The 26168-nt window shown below is 36.7% G+C and overlaps 1 protein-coding gene across 2 annotated transcripts in view; it reads left to right on the forward strand.

The window, feature by feature from the left end:
* smpd3 (sphingomyelin phosphodiesterase 3) overlaps positions 1-26168 on the forward strand; it is a 57660-nt gene that overhangs the window by 28501 nt on the left and 2991 nt on the right. For both annotated transcript variants that reach the window (XM_065291611.2, XM_065291612.2), the window contains exons 3-7: positions 11276-11351; positions 19212-19373; positions 20241-20330; positions 25805-25868; positions 25953-26115. In XM_065291611.2, the coding sequence (XP_065147683.1) occupies positions 11276-11351; positions 19212-19373; positions 20241-20330; positions 25805-25868; positions 25953-26115 (555 nt within the window). The remainder of the gene's footprint in view (positions 1-11275; positions 11352-19211; positions 19374-20240; positions 20331-25804; positions 25869-25952; positions 26116-26168) is intronic.

A 26168-nucleotide genomic window follows, 5' to 3' on the forward strand; every position in this document is an offset into this window, starting at 1 on the left:
TGCTACATTGTGACATAAAGCAGTGCAGGTATGCATTACTTTATAGATTTTGAATCAAGGTGGTATTAAAGTACAATGATAAAAGTCTGGGCGTTTACTTAGATTACTGTGGCACATAAAGTACAGCACTTTGTACTTTTTCTTGTATGTTCAATCCAGCTTTGGGTCAAAAAGGGAAGATCCTAACCTGGTGGGTTATAATTTAACCTATGCTGGGTTGTTTTAACCCAGTGTTGGGTCAAATATAAACAGTTTCTGGGTTTGTCTCTTTTTGACCCAAGTTGAAAATAACCCAGCAACTTTTAGTGTATGTGCAAATCTTGGGAAAGAAAACTATTTGGCAGTAGGTTAGGAAAAACATACTTTTCTATAAAATATAATATTAATGTTGTTTACTTTGTTGGCAAATTTTGTTAGATTTATTTATTTTTAACACATCCTGTTGCTTCAGTTCAGTCATATTACGTGTATAAAACAAGCCAAAAATACTAAAGTAAGTGAAGTTAAAGTGTACTGTACTTGTATTAAGCGCTAGTTACAATGCGATTAGACTTTCAGGATTCAGATAGCATTACTCTCTCAGTACAGTAGCTGATTCTGGTTACGTTCCAGACCTGATCCCGTTTCCCTTTAAAAGGGTAAGAGGCCAGTCATCATTGTATGTCAAACAAAGCTAAATACTAACTCTGTGGGTGCATAAGGGGCTTGTTAAATATTAAACGATTTACACAAAGAGACAAGTTAATGCCTTTGGCCGGTACAAGTGCTTACAAAAGACATTCTTACTTGAATTGACAGTCAGTCTATTCAGGCTGCTTTGACACAAGTTATTGGCTCCCATTGGATACATCTCAAAGCTTCTGCGCTCTTATTGGTTCAGTTGTAGTCTTATACACTTAGTCGTTGATCCAGGCCTGAAAGTTGCAAACGCAAGAATGAAGTCAGAACTTTCTGCAGGAGGTAATTTGAACTGCACAGTTACGGTTTGTTACAGGAAAGTACTGCTCTGAAAACCCCACGAGGGTCTAGCAATTGAAGCAAAACTGACAATGATTAGCTAGAAAGCTTACACTTCAAGTCTTGGAATTTAATTAACACTGTCAGATAGGAATGTGGGAGTCTGCATTTCTCTCTCTGTTTCTGTGTGGCTCAACGAATAAACAACATACTTATTATTGAAAATGTAGTTATTTACAATACAATCTACTTAAACAAGCGGTTTACAACATTAAAGATTTTAAGTATCAGATGTTAAAGTCCCCATTAAATCAAAAGTGAAGTTTGTTAGCTTTTAGTAAGACTATGTTAGCCTTAAAAGGACAATCCACTTTTTTTATAAATAAGTTCATTTTCCAGCTCCTCTAGAGTTAAACATTTGAGTTTTATCGTTTGGAATCCATTCAGTCGATCTCTGCGTCTGGTGGTACCACTTTTAGCATAGCTTAGCATAATCCATTGAATCTGATTAGACCATTAGCATCATGCTCAAAAATGACCAAGGAGTTTCGATATTTTTCCCATTTAAAACTTGACTCTTCTGTAGTTACATCGTGTACTAAGACCGACAGAAAATAAAAGTTGTGATTTTCTAGACCGATATGGCTAGGAACTGTTCTCTCAAACTGGCGTCATAATCAAGGACTTTGCTGCCGTACCATGATATGATATTACGTCCCCAGGTATTGAAAGTTACCAAGGGGACTATTTTGTGCGCTGCGTAATATCATGATGTGCACATTGCACAAATAGTTTCGCGTTGTATTAAGATACGCATACAAATTATTCTCCTAAAATCGCTGTGCATCTATTTAAGGTCATAATTAATAAACAACGAGCCCACGAAGCTTTGTACGTGTTTCCGCAAGAGCGAGTCCAAACACACGCCTTTGTGGATCAGAGTATAAACCATGGACTGACCGGACAACGTCATCTCGTATCACTTTACAGAAGATTGGAAGGAGATTAGGAACATTTTAAGATAACAAGATGACAAGACAGTCACTACATGTGATTTCCTTCAACAAAACAAACCTGCGTTCTTTGTGTCACACGTCCTTACGCCAATTCTACGTCATTGCATGTGTGAATATGCTCCACACTCCAGTCCAGTAGAAAAAAATCCAGTCCAGTCACTATTCAATAAGAAAAGAAGAAGAAGAAGATTGCACATGCGCAGATTGCCCAGTTTCAGTTATCAATTCGATCAAGTGTTTACATGTCCTTTTAAGCGGATTACAAAAGGTATAAACCACCCCTCTCAAGACAATTAGATTTTTAATTGGCTTGGCTCTTTATATTTTGATTGAGGTGTTTACATGGAGCATTTTTATTCAGATTGAACATGTAAACCGTTTACAATTTTCCATGTAAACGCAGCTACTGATCCTTAAAATACAGAAATATCAAAATACAACTTATCTTAGCATTTAAGAATTAGTTTTTATTATTTGTCATGTAATGTTTATTCTGTGGTTTAATTTAATAATTCATTGACACATTTTTTTAAATTTCTTAATTCTTTGTAGCACAACTAAACTCCACCCTCTCGTGGTGAGCTGTGGGTAATATCAGCATTTTGATGGATCTGAACTTTGAATTTTAACCTAAACAGTAGACCATCCGGAAACCGTATACTTATTTTAACATATTACAATTTGGGACATACTTTTTCTAGTTTTAAATACTATTTAGGATGGATAGTATGCAAATTGGGACACAGGGTAAATGCTGGAGGTGGAAAAAAAATGTTCCACCCTAACTTCCTGTTTCAGTGGAAATTATGTCAAGGCAAAAACTTTTCTAGAAAAAAACTTTTAAACATTAAAGGGGACATATCATGAGAATCAGATTTTTTTAATGTTTAAGTGCTATAAATGGGTCCCCAGTGCTTGTATCAACCTAGAAAATGTGAAAAAAATCAAACCAGTAATTTAGTTTTGGTAAAGCATTCTCTGCAAGCATGTGAAAAAATATGTCGAATTTTGCTCCCCTTGTGATGTCAGAAAGAGATAATACCGCCCCTAATCTGCACTATCCAACCACGGCACTGCCATTTAGTGCAGGGTTCAACTCATTTGCATTTTGAAAGGGCAAACCCAAAACGGCACATTTTTGCTCACACCTACAAAGTGGCAATTTTAACATGCTACAATAAATTATCTATATGAGATTTTGAGCTAGAACTTTACATACGTACTCTGAGTACACCAAAGATTTATTTGACATCTTAAAGTATTGTAAAATGTCCCCTTTAAGAAACACTTATTTCACTATTTCACTAGTAATAAAAAAGACTTTAAAAAGTCAGAATATATATAAATATATATAAAATAGGATAATTCACATAAACTGGCCAAAAAATCAAATTCATTAACATGCATTTTTCTTTATTTTATTGGACAAAAAGTGAAATAAACACATTTGTCAAGGATAACACAATAAAGTAAAAAAAACCCATAACATTTCCATTGTGGTACTTGAAGTAATCAAGGAAATCAGATTAATCTAAACATTTTCCAAGCCAAATATAAGAGAGATAGAGAGTTTGTTACTAGAAAACATACACTGAATAAAAAATGCTTACAGTACTAATATATTTTTACTTATACTCTTTTACGGCCACCGTTGTTGTCACCAGCAGTGCATTATGGGTAATAAATCCTTGAGCAACTTCCGATAAATAAAGACAGATAAACCTGTGTGAAGTAATTTAGGAGGGAGTGCTGGAAAATGAATGAAGGGAGGCAGGAATAGGGTTGGAATGTGTATGGAGTGGAGATTAATTAAAAATGCTTCCCATAGGATCAAGTGGCCATCTAATTGAAGCCTTTCAGCCTGCATATTGACCCAGCTTATTATTCAAGAACCCTCTGCTCTTAACATCAAGGGTGAAACACAAGATGGTTGGCATAATTGCCGGCACTTCCATACTTGCTGGATGTATAGGAACAATTGTTGATGTGTCTGCTAGCATGAACTGTCACAGTACACCCATGTTTTTTACTTATATGTTCTTAGTAGATGTGATGTAACAAAGCGACATGCAGTAAAATGCTTACACCAAATCTGTCTATTTTGCTTTCTATATGTGCACATCTTATTGGCCCAATATGATCCCATAAGAAAGAAAAATCTAAAGATCTTTATAATCTCATTATTATAAATTACTCTTTATTATTCCTCCTAGAAATCAATGAGATCCAATGGAGAGTAAATGGAAAATATTAGAAGACTCCTGTGTTTTAGATATTTTTTCCTAAGAAAAAATACCCAGAAATCTTATACATGTCTTCATTAGAGTTTTAGAAGAGATCTCAACAATTTCACAAAGCTCAGTTTCGCCAAATCTCCAATCAAAAGTCAATATTACTGAAGATTTGACACAAACTGAGCTCAGATTTGCACATTTTGCAAAAGTCAACATTATGAACATTTCAATATAAACTCAAATTTATCCAAATCCAGGCTAAAGATGCAACTTAAAACATTGCAAATAATGAAAGTCTGAATGTAAAATAAAGAAAATAAACCACACAATAGGGGGCGCTGTGATCTATGTGACTGCCACATTTGGATTGTATCCAGGTCCAAGTACTCACTAGGGACCAAAGTGAATGTGATCCATGGTTGTTTTGCATGCCATTTTTAGTCTTATTCATATTTTGTGCACTCAGAGGACTTTTATGAACAAAATTGACGTGGCGTTTAGCAGGTTCTCCCAACAAAGCATTATTTTTGAATGGCCTAAGGCTGAGATTAAGCAGATTTGAAGTGAAGGTATTTGATGAACATTTCACGAGTTCGAATGTAATTGATTGGGAATGAGATAAAGGATATTTTTGGCATGCTGTCCGAGGGGAGGGCTCCAAGCTCGGAATATTAGCCCCCCCATCTATCCCAGTACTCCCCCCTCTTTAACTCATTCCCCGTCAGCCATTTTTTATGTGATTTTCACAAAAGTTTAACAAAATGCCTTCCAGGAAAATCTTTTCTTAAAAATATATTAACATACAAATATATCAGCTGAAAGAACAGACCCTCTGCTTTTAAACAAACAAACAAACAAAACGTGAAAAAAAGTTTTCTCTGCTTATAAGCTATTAAATATGGGTACTTTAAAAAAAAATTTGTTCAGATTCAGAACAATGATCAAAACATACACAGAGTTTAAAATGAAAATTAAAAAGAGTTAACTGGGAATAATGAACCTAGCAGAGAATGAGGTGATGGTGGAGGAGGGATGCTGCAAAAACTGTCATGGGGCAGAGGTGACAGAGAGCTATTTATAGGTACCTCTTTGCGCTGAATGGTTGGATTACATGACCATGCTCCCGAACCTAGTTAAATAAACTTCATGTAATACGTGCCGAGGGCATTCAGTTATTATCATTATCTCATTTTTGACTAAGGATGGCATTTACCAGCTTTTGCATATGAGCTCCTCATAAATTAAACATCAAATAGGTCATTTACATCTAGAAGATAAGATGCAAAAAAGCAAGTGAAGAAGAAACCTTCTCGACAGTACATCAATCATTGTCGTCTTTCAGCGATAAAAAGGCCATGAACCGTTGCAACTGCTGTGCTCAGCTCTCTTTAAAAGCTTTGTTAGTATAAAGCACAAGAAGTCCAGCTTTAGTCACGTCTTTGCTTTCTGTGATATCAGCTCAGCATCAAGCTGGAAGTGGATTAGACGAATGAGAGGAAGTTTATTAGACAGCCAACCTCCGTCTATCTCTCTCTGTGGGTGTGTTTGCTAAACGTATAGTGAGCAGAGCCAAGGATGCAAATAATCTTTTAACCTTTTGGAGATCTTTAAGTGGCATGCAAAGTCTAATTAACAAGCCATTCCTTACTTTATTTGCATGTATGCACACCCACCCACAAACTATGCACGTGCACTTTCACCTCAGGTTCCCGGTAACATACATGCACATGCAGAAGACTCGCAAAACAATTTTGCCCCCCTGAGCTCTCGGTCTCAACTGGTCCGTCAACACAAAACACACTTAGTGAAGCATGGATAAACGCTTGAAATATTCATACACGCAGAAAGGCAGGGCAGAAAGAGATGGAGACGAGGTGAAGAAAACAAGCAAGAGAAAGCAAAGAAACCGTTTTAGCCCTCTTGGTCCAAGACTATGAGCTCACCGCAAGGACCAAGGGCAGACTCTCATTAACGTGATTAAATCAACAAATCACCTGTGGAAAAACAATGACATTTTTTATTGCACGTCGCTGAAATGTAGATCTTGCAGTTTGTGGAGACAAACTTTTGAGGCTGTCGTTTTTGGAAGAAAGTATAAAAATTTGTTCGGTAAACTGTAGCTCTCAGCATTTTTAATAGGAGTCCTTGTTTGGAATGAGCTGGTGTATGTCATTGAATGATTTATGTTCAACGAATGAACCTTCTGGATGAAAAATAATACACAAAGTCTGCAGAAGAGGGAGCGAGTATGTCAGTGATTGCAGCATCTTATAAAAGAAAGTTATCAGATGCATTGTAGAAATGCATTATTAGCAGTTAGTATTATTTAAAATATTCTGAAATACTTCAAAGGTTATTTGAGATAAAGGGTACTGTATTTGGATAGTCAAAATTAGATTTTAACTTTCACTTTAATTTAGACTTTAACCTGATTTTCGCAGACAGAATAATTTTTTTTGCCAAATATTGCTGAGATCGTACATTTCTTAAAAATTATAAGGGTTACAAAATCAAAAATTGTGTAATTAAAGGGACACTCCACTTTAAAAAAAAATATGCTCATTTTCCAGCTCCCATAGAGTTAATCATTTGATTTTTAAAATTTTTGAATCCATTCAGAAGGTACCACTTTTAGCATAGCTTAGCATAATCCATTGAATCTGATTAGACCATTAGCATCACGCTAAAAAATAACCAAAAGAGTTTCGATATTTTTCCTATTTAAAACTTGACCCTTCTGTAGTTACATTGTGTACTAAGACCGATGTAAAATTAAAATTTGAGATTTTTTAGTCAGATATGGCTAGGAACTATACTCTCATTCTGGCGTAATAATAATCAAGTACCATGGTTGCAGGAGGCGCAATGATATTACGCAGTGCCCGGAAATAGTCCCCTGCTATTGGAAGTTACCAAGGGAACTGCTTTCAGGCACTGCGTAATATCATGATTATATGCCAGAATGAGAGTATAGTTCCTAGTCATATCGGCTTAGAAAATCGTAACTTTTAATTTTCCGTCGGTCTTAGTACACGATGTAACTACAGAAGAGTCAAGTTTTTAATATGAAAAATATCAAAACTCTTTGGTTATTTTTTAGCGTGATGCTAATGGTCTAATCAGATTCAATGGATTGTGCTAAGCTATGCTAAAACTGGTACCGACTAGGGATGGGCATAATTAATCGACGATCGATAATTGATTTTTAAGAATTTCGTCGATCACGTTAATTTGTTATCAATTAATTGAATGCATTTTTTTTTATCTAACTCCTGTTTCACAAATACTGCGTATGCAGTGCGTTTGCGTATGTGTGCGGCGAATCTGTCGTTGCTGTGCGCTGCTGACCGCTTATTCTGCATATAAAACGTTCATGTGATTGACACTTTCTGTGAACACTTTTCCGCATAAACAATAGAACAAAGCATCATTTTTTTTCACAAAACAATATATGTTAGATATTATTTGACAGACTAGTAAATGTGGATTAAGGATGTTTAAAATCTCTAGCCTGGTGGTCAGGATCTGAATGGATCAAATCAGCAGTTTTGCAATGCTTTATTTATCTCCACATATATCATAAAAAAAATAAGCAGAGTAATTTTGTAAGTCTACCCTTCCACATTATATATTTCCTATGTATATGATTTCCAAATAATAAACGAGAGTATTCAACGACAAAAAGCGTCTCATATGGAAATAAATCCTCACAATATTATTATTTCTCAAAACTTTATGACAAAAATAAGCAACTGTATGAATTCAAAGACGCCCACATTATTCCGCATATATTTGAATATTATACAAAAGTATTCATATAACGGCACGTTTCATATGGCAAATAAATATCCTCACATTAACATAACAGCATAATGAAATGAATAAACAGACAATGAAACAGGATTGAAATATAAATTGTATTATTATTACCGGAAAAAAGCAATATTGCTAAAATAATCTCTGAGGTAAATGCGTCAAAAACGCTGTTACCCGCACAATAAGTCTAAATGAGCAATTAAAGTGAAAAAAGCATTATTAGGCCATGTCTCAAAACTTTATATGACAAAATATATTTAAAAGAAATGTATACTTACAGTTATTCAAAGATGCACACATTATTCCATATTACTCCCGTTCAGTGCCGGCGCCAGCCGAGCGCTGATGAGGGGGCGTCTAAAATACCAGAGGGGGCGATCACATGAATGCATATAATTCCCCCAGCTAGAAAATACATAGGTTTGGTACATTAAGTTTTAAAGTGTTATAAACAAACATCTCTGTAATACAACCACAAAAACTACAGCTATAGTGAGCAACGTACAGAGCTCTAAACAATACAACAACAACAAAAAACGCATACCTAACGTTACATATTAGCACAACACTACTCATTTGAAGTTCAGACTCAGAGGTAGAAATAAATTTTACGTAATGGTGGGGGGCAGTGTTGGCAAATAGAGTTGATGGTTTTCAGCCCAAAAACGGTCCAAACGCAACATTTTATCAACATTTTCAATTTGATCATATAACGTAGTTATTTTAACTGCCACAAGTAATGCACCATAAGCTAGCGATTAAGCAGCTAGAGAACCACAATAGCAAAATGACAATAACTCGTTTACATATACAGCTATGCTGTAGGATAGGCTAATTCAAATTCGTTAATTATACATTTAACAATGTCTGTTTTTTATCTATTTACTCCTGATAAACAGGTGTGTGTGTGAGAGAGAGAGAGATAGTACAGGCTTACCTTTAACGTTAAATGCAGAACAATAATAGGCTGTTGGTTGTACGTTGACTTGCAAGGATGCTGAAGAACATGAACATCTGAACTTTTCAAAACTATGTACAGTCTGGCTGAAGTTCATGGTGCCCGTATTGACTTAATGACAGCCGAACATTTGGATCTTTGCACCTGAAATGCTCCGATAATTCATCCACGCCACGGCATTAATTGATGTGTGACAATCCGGAGTCCGGTTTGTAGAACTTCCAATGCTATTTTCCATATATCCATTGCTACAGGGCAGGCCCAGGTCACTCTCATACTCCTGTCTGTAAATTTTTATATAATTTCCCACTTCGACATCTTGATTTCCCTCTGAGACTCAGAACGCGGGCTCATTGTCGGCGTGCCTCAAGCCGTCAACACAAACTTGTTCAACTTCAGGTGCGGCTGCAAGAACCAACAACCACATGACGTCAAAGTACCGCGAGAACGATTCGAGAAATCATACTAAGTGTCGTTTCGTCTCGCTCTCGCGGCATTTTGACGTCTTCGCCTGATGAATTCGAACAAGCCTATAGGCTACACATGAGTGGGCGTGTGTCACGGTAGAATACATGCACACTTGTTTTTTTGTTTTGTTAAATAATTAGACTTTAAAATTCACTTTAGGAAGACAATACACAAGGCAAACGTGATTTTTAAATAGCGCATTTTATCATTAAAATCCCATTCAACATTAATGGTGATCTGAGGGGGCGGGATTCATCACGCCCCCTCGTGGCGCTGGCCCTGCTCCCGTTTATGAGCACGTTTGTCTCTGGCCTCGCTCTGTTATGTAATAGATTGACAGGTGCGCATCTCCGTCTTTCAAACATATATAATTTTGTAATTACTACCTTAGGAAAATTAGCCATGATTTTATCATTGTGAAAATGTTTTTTTTTTTTGCAGATTAAAACGATTTGTATTTCCGCAATTTTACAACAAATACCATGGTTATGGTATATTGTGGAGTTGGAGACCATAGTAAATTTGTGTCTACTGTTGTTTTACAACAAATAAAAACTAAAAGACTATGTTAGTATAATTAAACAATGGTGAATGGGGCTCACAAAACGCACGCTGTTTCACACATACTCTGTATGCGGAATAAGCCAAGTTAGCGCTGAGGTACCTGTGCATCCCGGTCACTCTCGGAGCGGGTGTTTTCGGCGGCGGCTGGACTGACGGTCACCATGGGTTGCGGTCGCGTCTGACCCCAAAACATGCTTTTATTTCTCAAAAAAATCAGTAGACTGGTGCAGAAGTTTTATGCCAGTTACTTAAGTTAGTTATTTTTCACGAGGCTTTAAGTAGCCTAATTTGTTATAGCCGAATGTTAGGATGGCTAATATCTTGCACTTTCTTCTGGCTTGAATAATTTTGAGTTACATTTTGACAAAACCTTTCAGATCTAAGTATTATGTGTTTTGTTTAATTTAATGTTAAACATGAATCTGTTTTTTTTTATTTATTTTGGAAATAATGAGGTCTCTGTTTAAGAACGCTGGCTCGCAGCTGCAGGCTCCGCTGCTTTAGAGCACCGCACATGTACGCACATATATGTTTGAAACATAGTCTAACTGTCTGCCACAAGTTGATCTTGTAATAAAGGTCTCATCGAGGAAAAACACGCTGTATATTTGTATTCATTGCATTTTTTAAGTATAAAAGTTAAATAACAAATTTAATTATAAAAATATTAATGATTAATCGATAGTCAATCGTTAATTCTCCCGACGATCGACAAAGAAAACTTAATCGAATGCCCATCCCTAGTACCGACAGACCTGGAGATCAGCTGAATGAATTCCAAAACGGTAAAAATCAAATGTTTAACTCTAGGGGAGCTGTAAAATGTGCATATTTTCAAAAGAATTGGAGTGTCCCTTTAAAGACCAAAGTTGAAAGATTGTGTCAGGCTAAATACATTTCAGACACAACAAAAATCAAGATTATTTTTATTATAGCTCTCGAATAGGAAGCATCTTTTGTGTTAGCTTTTCCTGAATAATATGACCATATGAGCAGGTGTTTTGTACAGCTCAGAGGTGTTCGTGTTGTGACCGTAACTTTTTAACACGGTCCCTAGATAACCCACAGACAGATAAAAGAAATTCAATATGTTATGACAGAAGACAGGCGAGCTGACTGTGAGAGAGAGAGAAACTGCATTTAGGAGTGTGGACAGCACTTCATAAATAATTCTGCATCTTAGTTAAACTTTTGATACGGTACAATTGTCACGTTTTTATTTATTTCCATCTAACACTCTGTTCTCTTTTTCTCTCTTTCAGGTGCAGGTAGGACGCTCTGCTCAGGAACAACGGGTTGTTGGATATATCGCATGTACTCATCTGCATGCTATTGAAGGTGGGTGTCCATAACAAATGCGCGTGGAAATACAACACGTGTTCAGGGTGCACAGATGTTTATGTTTAACATTAAGTGCCGTTTGCTTTTCTAAATGATTATCTACCTTACTCTTTGGATCAGGCAGGTAATAAATTTAAAACCCCTAAAGATTTACATAAAACAGAAGCCTGAGCCATAATTATAGACCTGAATATCAGACTTGTGGTTTGGGCCAGTCAGCAACTGTACTAACCATCTAAAGCCCTATTTGGACGGGATTAGTATTACAGGGGGACCTTTGAGAAAATCGTGCTTCTCAGAGGTCCTCTGTGTTTTTAATCCCGTCCGAATCGGCCATGTCTGTGTTTTTCTCTGACGACCTCCGTAAGAATTCCAGAGCAATTTACCTACTGTTTTTCGCCAAACTCAGAGGTCCTCTGAGAAATTTAATCCCGTCCGAATGCAAATGTCATGTGTTTGCCCGCAATATCTTTTGAAAACCCGGTCCATTACGTGTTTTGGCCAACGTGACCTGCCGTAAGGTCTTACTAATGCGCATATATTGTATTTCCTGAGTCCCATTCATTCAGATATGAATGTTTTTTCGCATTCGGCAAAATAAAATAATTACATCAAGACGAGCTGAATATCAAACACTGTTAAGACTGGCCACTGTAATATCAGTAACGTTATAAGAAACTCCATTCAAGGTTGTTCAACTCCGGAATGGTAATGTTAATTAATAAAGACAATAAATTGTTATTAATCATTATTTCTTAATTTCTTTGGGTTTATTATAAGCAGACAGTTATATAAAACACGTAGACTAACGTTAATTTAGTAGGATTTGTATATTTTATTTTGATTTGTTAAAATTAAATGAATAAATTACATGTTCTGTCATAATTTTACATTTAAAGAAAAATATTAAACATTACAAACACGCGTATCAATAACATGCTACTGCAATGCCCAAATGCATGAAACAGACACTCCCATCTCTGCAATAGTCTGCATAATTTTAATCCCGTCCGAATCTGTACATAAAATCACAGACGTCCTGGGGGACACGTTGAAACTCAAACGTAGTTTGGAAAACTAATCCCGTCCGAATAGTGCTTAAGAAACAGGAAAACAACACCCTGGCAACCAAGCATAGCCTATCTTAGCAACCTACCAGAGAACTCCAGCATTGTATTTTATTTTAAAGCTGCATTCTGTACCTTTTTGGGTTAATAATAAATCTACAAAAAGGTTTTTGAGAAAGTACATATAATATATAGGGGTGCGTGGGGCAAAAACTAACGTGGGGTTAGTTGTAACACGGCCTGTTTACATTGTTGCACAAGGTTGAGCGTTTAGTTTTTCCGGTATTTTTTTCACGCTGCCAAAAGACGATCTCCTGCCAATTATTGGAAATGTATAATGTTTTTCCAGAGAGTTATTGATGAAATTCCAAATCCAATGCTATGTCATATTAATCAGTGTCTTGTTGACTAAAACATAGCATCGTTTTGAAATATGTCTGCAGCTCTTAGCAACTTTTTTGGTGGGTCTGAAAATATTTTGACCCAGCGGGATTAATTGTAACGCTGCGTTACAACTTACCCCTCAGCACATACAATATGAAAACCGCTAACGTTAGCATAATTCTTGTCATTGTTTTAAATAGGCTACACACGGATGATTGCTGGCTGCCAACAAAATAAATGTGCCTGTCTTATCAAAAATCATGTGTCAAATTAATTTTTGTTCATATCTTTAATATTGATTGAATATTGTCAGGAAACCCATCTGGGCTACATACTACATTCTCCTGTACGCATATGCGTGACCTACGCATACAATGTATGCGGGGATTCAAAAATCTGGCGTGTGCTTACAGTAAAGGTCACTTTTTTGATGACGAAAATTGCGTCACCCATACACATAAAAAATTAACCATACTTCAAGCTTTAGAGGTTATGAAGCTTAGTTGGTAAAATATTGTGTTAGTAGCACAAAAGTCATGGGTTTGATTCCCAGAGAACACACATATGCTAAGGCTTATGAACCGGTTCACAGAACGAAAACCAGAAACTTTTGATGTTTTGCAAGGAACAGAAACGAAACCAAAAAAAAAATATATGTTCCCGGAACAGAATCGTTTATATTTCAAATAATGATAACCGGTTAATACCATTATTTTTTCGTTCTTTGAAAGATTTCTATGCAATACTTGGTGAAGTTCACTTCCGGTCATCGTTGACTCATCTGAGAAATGAGAAGCTTGCTACCAGCAAGTAGCCTAACTTAACTCTTTCACCGCCAGCGTTTTTTTTTTTTAAAGTTGCCAGCCAGCGCCAGCGTTTTTCATGATTTTCACCAAAGTTTAATGCCTTCCAGAAAATGTTCTTCTTTAAATATATTAACATACAATATACCAAATGAAAGAACAGACCCTCTGCTTTCAGACAAAAAAAACGTTTCATCCTACCTTCAGTAGTTCTTTTGTAATCAGCTTTTGAATATGGGTAGGTTTCTGCAAAAACACCACATTTTGAGCAAAAAGCAGAGATAATTCCATTTTTGTGACGATCTTTTCATAGAGTTCCCATTCAGAGCGATCTTTAAAACAGACACCGACATGCTGCCGCTTGCCATAGGGCAATACTTCCGGGTTTAAAAAGTTGCAGAGGGGGCAACCTGGTGGATAATAGCGGTATTGCGGAAAGACCGAAAATCTTGTCATTGGCGGGGAAGCGTTTTCTCTTAATTGACAAGATATCTCGTCAATGGCGGTGAAAGAGTTAAGCATGAGTCTGTTATGCTCAATCATAATCATAATTAATCATAAGAGGTAAATATTGTAGGCTACCAAGTATCTCAAGATGTTTGTTTTGCAAAACTAATTAGTGGTAACTGATCGAAGTTGATCCGTGATCCATGCAGATCACGACCCACGGTTCGGCTCACATGCAATTCGCGGATTAATACGCAAATTTAAAAAGTTGATCATTTGCACGTTTTTCAAAGGCTTGTAAATGTTAACTCTTAAGTGATTTTAAAAAATTTAACCAATGTGACCAATTTTCTGTACGCACAGACGCACATGGGGTTGAATGTGTCTGGTCCAACTCCAATCAAACGTGATTATCCCTATGCCCTTTAAAGATCAGAACTCTTAAGGCCAGGGTATACCTTTTATCCGCGTCCGGCTCGCGCGCGTCCACGCAACTTTCCAAGTATACGCCCCGCGGCTACACGCGAATGGCCGCGTTCGACACTATACGCAATAAAAATTATTTCTTATTCAAATTATTAGTCTAACAGGCCGTCAGGGCAGCACTGATTTGCCGACATTTACATTAAAACATTAGGATAGGTGAAGAAAAGTAACTGATCCACCATTGCAAACACAGTTTAGAACAAACAACAAGACAACAAAGAACAGGAATTAAAAATTATGGTAACAAACATGCTCCACAGCTTTCTGTTCTTGGAAGAAGTAAAATGTAAAGAAGAAAAACGATAGTGTGTGTGCAAATGCTGTTTATATTTTCTTTATTGATTGTTTGTAGTGGAGTGTCCTTTCTAAATATTTTCACGCACATGCGCTGTTGTACGCGGACTGCACGCGGACGGTCCACATAAGCGGACATCCCTAGTATACTTTCGGCTTTAATGTATAAACATTAAGAGAGAGAGTTGCGATACTGTGTCTCATACTGTAGTCCATTAAAATACATTTAAAGCACTGAAAAACAACGTAATTTTCACTTTATGTGGAGCGACTGTTTATGCTGCATCTTCTTCCTGAAGCGCCGTTTGGAATTCGTCCTCCGTCTGTGTGTGCGCACGCGTGTTTAAGTGCACTCAACAAATAGAGGCATGTCAGAATTACAGTTTTGCCGCTTACATATTGTAGCCTTTTTAATGTTCGATGACAAGATAGAGACTTATGTAAATGTAAGTTTAATGTCCTAATGATCAGCCTACTTATTTGTATGTCCCACAGCTGACATGGAACATTATTAACCGGTTCGGGAACTTAATTTTTTTGTTCTAACCGGTTCAGGAACGTCAATTTTAGGGTTGAACCAAAAACCGGAAACGTTAAAATACTGTTTCTGTTTGGAACGAACCAGTTGGGAAAAAAATCTGGTTCAAAGCCCTGGCTAATAGGGTATACTTTAAATGCATTTTAAGTTGCTTTGGATAAAAACGCAAGCGTTATAATTTTGTTGTTTTGGGTGAACCGTGAGGCGCAGATCACCGCAATGTTAGTTTTTGAAGGTTTTACTATGGTTGTGGAAACAATATGGTTCACAAATACAGCAAAAACACAAACGCAAACCTCCAAGCTGTGACGCTGCACTCTTGCTTTTGATGTTGAGTGATACTGACAAGCTCATCCGGATCTACTCATCGTGTTGCACACATCCGAGTGGATTTCCATAAGCAATAAAAAGAAAGAGAGATATCTCACAATGCACAAGGACATTAAGCAATGCTTATACTCTTAAAGGTCCTAAAAAGGGTTCTTTGCAGTGATCCCATAGAAGAATTATTTTGGTTCCCCAAAGATCCTTTTCGTTCTTACCTTAATTTCTATTGAAATTAAAATGTGAAATGCTCCATACTCTATCACACATTCACTCAAATCGACACTTCACATACAGAGCCCTGTAACATCACCGCATGTTGACCCCTCTTCTGTTCTCCGCTCTTCTTCCCTGCTCAGATTAATCAACGTGTCCCACTCGCCCACTGGGTCTCCGTTCCCATGGCGACTGGCGCTCGCCGCTCCTGGCGTCAGCCCTATTTAAAGCTCCCGGTCTCCAGCGCTCATTTTTTAAGAAGACACTTTTGCTATTCTAGGATCCACCTACGCCTCTGTGTGTCTGCTACCCGGTCTAATTATAGAGAGAGGACTATTTCAGGAGCATAAATGAAACATAGGGGAACGGTGCAGAAGGATAGGAAGACCTGATTATGTTGTAGATGATGCTGGACAGACACAGACATGTGGTTTAGTTAACAGAAGAAGGCCGTGCTGTCTCTGGATATTCTCAAGCACTTGTTTTTTTCTGTCACATCTTGTGTGTTCAAGTGTGGAGGCGGATTTTAGTTATTCCATGGACACACACATGTATATATTTATACAATGTGTTATTTCATAGCCCATGAGACACAAGTATAACATTTAAACACGGCTGAAAGCGCCAGGTGGACGCTGACTGTTGGTGCTTGCCAGCGTTTCTTCTTTGGTTGCTATGATACTACTGTTTGGTTTGTCAGTTGTTGTACGATGCACTGGTTGGTTGTTTGGTATTTGGCCTGCCCCTCCTCACTGTGATCGGATGGTTGATTGAAAAGTAACATTGGGTGCGTTTCCATCATGTTGTTTGAGGGAATGACGGATGGTGGTATTGGTAACCAACAGTATATAAAACATGGCATTAGAAAATGAAGACAGGACTGCATTTAATTATGATTGGGCAAGTTATATATTTACTAGCAGCGGAGCTTGTAATTGTCAAACTAAATGCTGTGCACAGAAGAAGGAATGCATAATTTTGATGCAGGCACTCGCAGCTAGGGCATTGCGACGATGTCGAGCCCCATATATGGTAAAGACACGACAGCTGATACAGCTAGACAGTTATTAACTGTGCGTTCACTCCGCCGAGAGCATCAAAAATGAACAAATGAAGCTATAGATAAAGTGTATTGGACACTCGAATGTATTCTCTGGAAGCCTCTCAAGCGGAGGTTTCCACCTTCCAATCGGTTGCCGGTGAACGTTTTCGCCTTCCGATTGGTTGCAGCTCATTACCATAAAGTTGAGCTCGTTGTCACACTTACTTGACGCACCACTGCTCGATGGAGCTCGCCGCCGGCTCTCATAGAAAATGAATGTATTCCAGACACTTTGACGCTCTCGCCGGTGGTGGTGTGAACAGTCAGTAACATGGGTTTAATGTTCACTCTGTTAGAATTTTTTCGGCAAATGTGATTCCATCTCCCATTTTTTGCATTTACTCTTTATCACAAAAGTAAAAAAACCACCTCACTTGCAAAATCGTTTTTCTTTTTATATGAAATTTGGCATGTCCATGACTCGTTTCTTATGCAATATTTCAAAATGTGCATACAATCGTGGGAATGGGTACCCAGCTATTGACGAGCTGGTTGTTTTCCCAAAGTTGAATTTTTTTAACTCTGGCGCTCGGTGCTGGGAGTAAAAAATATGCTGAGGCAGATGCTGGCGTTTTAAAAAAAATGGGCGGCACTTCGTTTGGAAAAATTGAAAACATACACCGGCCACAGGCCTTAACGCCTTGGTGTACATGCCCCCTTTAAGTGTACCTGTCCCCAACTATGAACAAATCTAGACTACTTAAGTATTTTTACTTTCTACATAAAAGTTGTTTTTGTGTTTTTCTTTGGAAAACATACATTCCAAAGCATATTATCATAATTTTTACTCCACTACATTTCATAATTTGAAGTTTTTAGTTTATATTTAATATTTAAGTACATTAAACATCAAGTAAATTTTTTTACTTAAGTAAAAAGTACTTTCATACTTAAACTCAAGAAAGTAAAAGTACAACATTTTTATGTAATTAGGTATTAAATAAATTGTAATATGCAATATAAAAGGAATACACAGTATGATTATATGCTTTAGAATGTAGTGAAAATTTAAGTAAAAAAACAGGGTAAACAAGTCTTTAATCAGTACATTGTAAAATGATGTAAAACAAAAGATGAGAGTTATAAATGCACACTGACACCAGGTGGCGGTATGTGATCTTGACACCTGCATGCCTTTAAAAATACAAGAACATCGTCTTCTGTTCAGCCCTTTCAATAAACCAGAGAGTAATATTATAAACAATAAAGAAAACCTACAAATGAAAGATTATTAAAATAAAGACCATCTGAGAGGTAAGAAGGTGGGAGTGGGGAGTAAAACATTCATACATGAAAACTTTAGTAGATAGTATTTACTATTGTTAACTGTAGTAATATTTTGAAACAATGTAAACATCATCAATGACAAAAAAACGAATTCAAATGAGCTAATCTGCTCTTAATGGACAAAATCAAGTCACGCCCTTCATTTTTTTTCTAATTTCAGAAAAATATACGTCATGACGGGGAAAATAAGACTACAGTATTGATACTTTCCTTTCATGCCAACGTTTATGTTTTTCTATCAATGGATTTTAGTAGTAGAAGGCAAATATATATATAAATATAAAAAAATATATATAAAAATAAGTCTTTATAGTTGAGACCTTTTAAATTTGAGAGTTGAACGAAATTACTTGAAATAAGAGAAAATATTAAATAAGCAGCAAAATAAACCTTATTCGGGCGATCGAGTGTTGTACAGTTTAGTGAGAAATGTTACAGGTCATATTAAAATCCCTGCACAGTACTGCATTAGTATCACGAACATAATGGGTTTGATACCAGGGAACACATACTGGTTAAAAGTATAGAGTACCTTGTAATTTACTTTGAATAACAGCGTCTACCCAAAGGCATACATGTAGTACTTTTTTCTCTGTTTCAATGCAACGCTGTCTTGAAGAAACAAATTAGATATTAAATGTGATTAAAAGCTAGATTAAATATGACTCAGGCAGAGAGGAAAATGTCACAGATCGTCATTAATTCTCCACATCTACCTCCGAATGAGTCTTGAGAATATGATAAACTGTAGACGCCTCGCCCCGACGCCGTTTCATTAACGGATATTAAACTACCTGATGTGTGCTACGCTATACCATCAGTTTGCTCTTTATGAAATAAAATTAAATCTGTACATTTTATTCGAGTTCGGTTCTCTGTAAGTACCATTTGTGTTAATGTCTCCCTCAGGTGATTCGTCTGTGCGCTGTGAGCAGTTAGATATGTTGCTGGAATGGGGCTCGGAGTTCAGAAGAGCCACCTCAGGGTCTGCAGATGAGGAGAAGGGTCTGGAAGATCAGGTGGCTTTTGACGTCATACTCGGAGACCTGAACTTTGACAACTGCTCCTCAGGTAACAGCGTCTGCTCCTGACAAACATCAGTGCTTTGTAATACTTTACCGCCAATGAGATAAACAGATTACATCAGACTGATGTTATCTAATGACAAAAGACGACATGTGACATCACTGTTTATTAAATAACTACTTTTATTACTGGTGTTGTTTATAGATTCCATCATTATCATCATTTTGATTAAGTTATTATGTTAACACTTTTTAGCTTACTGTAAGGTTTTTTCTTTTATTTAATAAACAAATGGTTGATTTATTAATATAGCATTGATTTTGTGGCTCATCCAATCAGATTTTAGAGCTTTAAAGGGGACATTTCACAGGACTTTTTTTTAGATGTAAAATAAATCTTTGGTACGTATGTGAAGTTTAAGCTCAAAATCTCATATAGATAATTTATTATAGCAAGTTAAAATTGACACTTTGTAGGTGTAAGCAAAAATGTGCCGTTTTTGGGTGTGTCCTTTAAAATGCAAATGATCTCTGCACTAAATGGCAGTGCCGTGGTTGCATTAAGGGTCGTTTTTATCCCCTTCTGACATCACACAGGGAGCCAAATTTCAATTATCTATTTTATCATTTGCTTTCAGAGAATGTTTTACCAAAAGTAAGTTACTGGGTTGATCTTTCTCACATTTTCTAGGTTGATACAAGCACTGGGGACCCAATTATAGCACTTAAACATTAAAAAGGATTCAGGCATATAGTGAAATAGTCTTGCTTGTAAATGTAAAATTACGTCATCTGACAGGGGAAACATTGAATTAGCTTTTTGTCTGACCAGAAGGAGGCAATGTAATCCTTTCCTTTAAACAGTTTGCATTTCTCTTTAAATACTGTTTCTCTTTTTCTTTCTCTTTATCAGAAGATAAGCTGGAACAACAGCATTCACTCTTCACTCAGTATAAAGACCCATGTCGCCTCGGCCCCGGAGAGGACAAACCATGGGCCCTAGGTGAGTTTAACACCAAACAGACAGAAAGTATACAAGTTGATAAAGATGTATATTTTATTATTGTAAGTCCATTATTTTAAATCCTATTTTTGTTTTAGTTCAAATAGTTTTGATTAGTTTCAAATGGTCCTGTGGTGTGACAAAATTTACAACTACAAATTTTGTTTCTTAATTTTAGATGAAATAAATAGCAAAATACTTTTAAACAGTTTAAAATGGACTTTTAGGCAGTTTAGGGCTACTGTAGAAACAAGACGGTGACCTCCATGTAAGTAGACCCGCGGTGTATGTAGATAATAGGGGTGTCACGATTCTCCAAATACTCGATTCGATTACATTTTCGATTCTAAGGTCACGTTCTAAGTTTTTTTTAGGGCTATACAGATCATTATTTAAAAGCGGGGTGCATGATCTCTGAAAGCCAATGTTGATATTTGAAATCACCACGCCTCTACCCCAATACAATCTGGACCTTCATCTGATAGACCCACCCGACACATACGCAACCCAGGCAACAATGTTGGTTAGTAGACACGCCCCTTACTGCTGATTGGCTACAATTGTGATTTGGTACGCAGCCCGACTCCCTTTTCCAAAGTGTTTTTTAAAAATCATGCACCCCGCCTTTAAAGGTCGCGTTCTTTCCGTGTTTTAAAAGCTTTGATTGTGTTTACAGTGCACAAAACCCTGTATTTTTCACACAATTTACTTATCTGTATAGCGCTGTTTTCACTGTCCTCAAAACGTGCTGATGGCTTCCTTGTTTTATGAAGTCCCTCCTTCAGAAATACGTAACGAGTTCTGATTGTTCAGTGTTGTGTTGCACTGAATAGGGGTTTAATATCTAAAGCACAGAGCTTTAAATTCAGTGCATGAAATATAGTTTCAGGTTTTGTCCTCTTAAAACTAAGTACCCAGATCCCATTACTTTTCCAGACATCTCAAAATTTAAACTATTCAAACTATTTAAACAATTTCAGGAATGTCTCTTAAAGCATCGCATCAAGTAGTTTTTTGGTGTCTCAATTTCTGTGAAAGTTAGAAGAGGCCTTCATCTCACAGCTAAATTAGATGGCATCAACTGTGGTCGCACACAGATGGTGCACTAGTTGAGCTGGCGGGGGACCACCGGAGAAAAGCTCGAGCCCAACCCCACATCTAAAATAGATCTAAGAGCGTGAAGGTTTTTAATGATACTTTAGATTTTAGTGGGGTGTGTTCCACTTCTCTTTTATAGCACACCCTGTTTTTACGCTATCCTCTGAGGTTCCCAACAAGTCCTGTGAGAGTGAAACTCTCTGCCTGTGAAGATCAAGGAGAAAACTTTTGTAACTAACCACTAGAAAAATGAAATGCTTCTTTTCCTAGAAGAGGATTTGTTTTCTAATTGACGTCAAGTTACAGTTGAGGAACTTGGATGTAAAAGCCTCTCATCTCTGTCAAAAATGAGATATTAACTGAATGCTCTTGGCCTGAGGCCATTCAGAAATACCGGTTTGTTGGCAAAATCCATTAAGAGCCTGATAAAAAAATGCTCATTTACAAGACAACATGTCAGATCCACTTTGAGGCTTTTGCATCTGAGATCTTAAGTTATTAATATGTTTTAGATTTCATGTACTAATACAAACAGGATTGAAACAACAGTAGAAACACAACTATTGTAGAAATGAAAATAAAAAGGTGAGAATCATGCAGGATGACGCTACATCAGTTTTAATTTAAGAAATGGTTATTTTACCCAGGAAAAACCTTTGTAAAATCCATAATAGTGCACCAGGCAATGACAAATTTTGCTTTAGTTACAGTATTTAAGAGGAAGCATTACTGAATGTTACTGCAATTACACACATTAATATATAGACAGGATTGTTAATACAAACATGTTAAATCCCAAAATGAAATGAGAAATTATGTGATAGTCCATACTTTATTCTTATAGGTTAAAGGTGCATTGTGTAATTTTAAGAAGGATATTTTAACAGAAATGCATTATAATATACATAACTATATTATCAGTAGCATATAAAGACCTTACAAAATGAACTTTATTGTTTTTATTACCTTAAAATGAGCCGATTTTATCTACATACACCGCAGGTACTTACAATGGATGTCATCATTTTGCGTTGCCATATGTCTACAGTAGCTCTAAACGGACAAACTGCTCTATAGATCGCGTTTTATTACTACGTTGTCTTGACAGTCCTTCCAGAAAAGAGTTTTTTGTGATTGTTGCGGGCAAAAATCCTTGATCTTGCGGCACGATTTTTAAAACATGCGATGCAATATGCAGGATATTTATGCAACTTTATGCGATGAAATTGTGGGAACTTGCAGCTTTTCAGTGATGTTCACGTCGCGTAATATCGTCACTTCATAACGTTCCCATGGCAACAGGGGACATGGCTGCGCTTGTGTGAAGTAAATGCAACTTTCTGCTAAGATATATGTGACTTTTTGCTACGAAAATGCGTGGATTATGAAATCATGCAAGCCATGCATATTTTGCACATGGAAATCTGCATTTATTTTGAAAATATCCGGTCTCTGCATAAATATTCGTACTTTGGCTGATTATTCATTGAATCATGTGATCGCATAATCGCGTTTTTCTGGAGGGACTGTCTTGAATAATGATATGTTTGTACTGTGGCGGCTACCGTAGCTTCACTATGGTATTAAAAAGGAGAGCTGAGCTGTGGACTGAGCCATTGGTTGCCATTCACAATCTCACCGCTAGATGCCAGTAAAAATCTACACACTGGACCTTTAAAGCTAAACTATTAATTATAAACTATTACCATTAGCTTACTGCTTTAAATCGTGTTCATAGTATTTCTCAAAAACTGATTTAACCAAAGAAAGTTTGGGATTTCAGTTGAACCACAGGGATTTGTTCTTAGGGCATTGCAGTAGTAGCGCTAAAGGTCATGGGTTCGATCCCAGGAACACACGTACTGATAAAATGTATATCTTATAATGGACTGTAAGTCGCTTTGGATAAAAGGGTCCGCCAAATGCATGTAAATGTTGTAATGAACCATGTTTAAATATTAATAATGCTCGAAGAAGGCACAAATTTGATATTCCCGTAATTAAATTTTTAAGATGTTTGGAAATTCACATAATTCAGCAGTGATTAATAAAAGTAAATCAGTTAGAAAGATCACCTTCATCAGTATATTGCCCTCTGGAAAGTACTGGAAGAACTGATCTGCATTCTGGATTCAGCCAAGCATTAATAACACAGAAAAGAGCCGGGGGAGAACCTTAGAAACTTATTACGGTTATATATACAGCTACTGTATAGCAGAACTCCAGGTTGACTCATAGACATTTCCCTTGAGCTTTTTTAATGGTGTGTGATACTCTGGGTGTCCCCGCTTGGTTTAGTCTCCAGAGACGACTATTAAGAGACTTTGATTGGTGAAAGATATCTTGTACATGACTGACTTAACAGCCTATTAAATAATGAATACTGACAGACGTTTCTTTTTTAAGTATGGTTGTTCAAAGGGCAAAAATGTGATCTGAAATTTTATGAGAGATGGTTGACACCTTGGTGCCTCTAACTAACACGAACAAATACAGTTGTAAAGTGTTGCCTCTAGTTTATCTTTTAAAACATCGACCTAATAAAACAATCTAACACAAAAAACACCTCTAGTATATATATATATGTTGTTATTTAATGCAATGACACATGCATATTTGTGACCCTGGACCACAAAACCAATCATATAGCACGGGTATATTTGTAGCAATAGCCAAAAATACATTAAAAATTATCGATTTTATGCCAGAAATCATTAGCATATTAAGTAAAGATCATGGTTCATGAAGATATTTTGTCAATTTCCTACTGTAAATATATCAAAAATGTATCGATCATTAGTAATATGTGTTGCTAAGGACTTCATTTGGAAAATATTTTCTTAATATTTAGATTTTTTGAACCCTTAGATTCCAGATTCTCAAATAATTATCTCAGCCAAAATATTGTCCTATCTTAACAAACCATACATCAATGAAAAGCTATATATAAGTATAAATCCCAAACATTTCAAACAATTGACCCTTATGACTGGTTTTGTGGTCCAAGGTCACATTTAAGCATTACTTGAGTACTCAAAAACATTTAAGGGTCACAGTAAAACCAGTGGCTAGGCCAGACATTTTAAATTAATTATAACACTGTCTTATTCATACCATAAATTAAACATAAATAATCTTTTTAAAGCTACAGAAGTGATTTTCCTTTCGTTTTCTGTAGTTTGATTAACATGAATGAACACAAACGCAGAATTAAGCAGATTTCTTGAGCGTACTGCAACTTTAAGACCAAACAAGCATGGATCTATATACTGACACACACATCTGATTTCTTTCTGAATTGTTTGCGTTCACATTAAAGGGACACTCCACTTTTTTTGAAAATATGCTCATTTTCCAGCTCCCCTTGAGTTAAACATTTGATTTTTATCGTTTTGGAATCCATTCAACTGATCTACGGGTTCTGACGGTACCACTTTTAGCATAGCTTAGCACAATCCATTGAATCTGATTAGACCATTAGCATCGCCCCAAACAGTCATCACAACCAAAGAGCTTCCTTATTTTTCCTATTTAAAACTTGACTCTTCTGTAGTTACATTGTGTACTAAGACAGACAGAAAATTAAAGTTGCAATTTTCTAGGCAGATATGCCTAGGAACTATACTCTTATTCTGGCGTAATAATCAAGAACTTTTCTACTATAACATTGCTGCAGCAGGCGTAGTGATATTACGCATTGCCCGAAAATAGTCTCCTTAGTAACTTTCAATGGCAGGGGAATATTTTTGAAAACTTGAAACTCTTTGGTTATTTTTTAATGGTCTAATCAGATTCAATAATAGATTATGCTAAAAGTGGTACCGCCAGACCCGGAGATCAGATGAATGGATTACAATACAGCAAGAATCAAATGTTAAACTCTAGGGGAGCTGGAAACCGGGCATATTTTCAAAAAAGTGGAGTGTCCCTTTAAGACATAACTGATTGTTTTTATAAGAATAGTTGCCAAGACTGTGGTATCTCGAGATCATGGGTGTATGTGTCCTGTCAAGCGCATCGAGATTCAGTGTTTCTCAGTGCGTGCGCTTATGAGTGTGTGTCCATTTGAGTATGTGTGCGCGTCTGCGCCATTGTCTGTGTGCACACAAAAATCTTATTGCACTCAAATTGTTTAAATGGCTTGAATGTTAACATTCACAAGGTTTAGAAACATACAACTTTATATATAAATAGTTATTTATTGTGTATTTAAGCGATTATTATTAAGTAGATAATAATTTATAATTTAAGCGTGGTTTCTTCTGCTTTTCCTCAAAAAAAGTTTGTCTATCATCAGCCGTCAATCTGAGTGTGCCAGTGCCACTTATGTAGCCTTGCCACTGTGTATAACCCATACATTGTCTGTGTTTGTACAGGTACACTGCTGGACACAAGCGGGCTGTATGACGAAGAAGTCAGCTCGCCAGAGAGTCTTCAGAAGTAAGTTACATGCATATAAACAAGCATATACAGTATACACAGGTTATGCTTAACGCACTCGGTTATAATACATTTATCCAACAGGGTAATGGAGAACGAAGAAGGGAGAAAAGAGTACTTGGTTTTCCCGGCCAGCAAGAATCACTGTCCCAGCCAGAAGGGTCGTAAAATCCCCCTGAAGGGCAACGGCAGGAGAATCGACTACATCCTCTATAAAGAGGAAGGCCTGCAGCAGGACTGGAAAGTGGTGAGTTGTGATAACAGATTACAGCCTCCCTTATCAAGTTCCTAATGAAGATA

Source organism: Paramisgurnus dabryanus, chromosome 23 (genome assembly GCF_030506205.2).
Source record: "Paramisgurnus dabryanus chromosome 23, PD_genome_1.1, whole genome shotgun sequence".
Lineage (NCBI taxonomy): Eukaryota > Metazoa > Chordata > Actinopteri > Cypriniformes > Cobitidae > Paramisgurnus > Paramisgurnus dabryanus.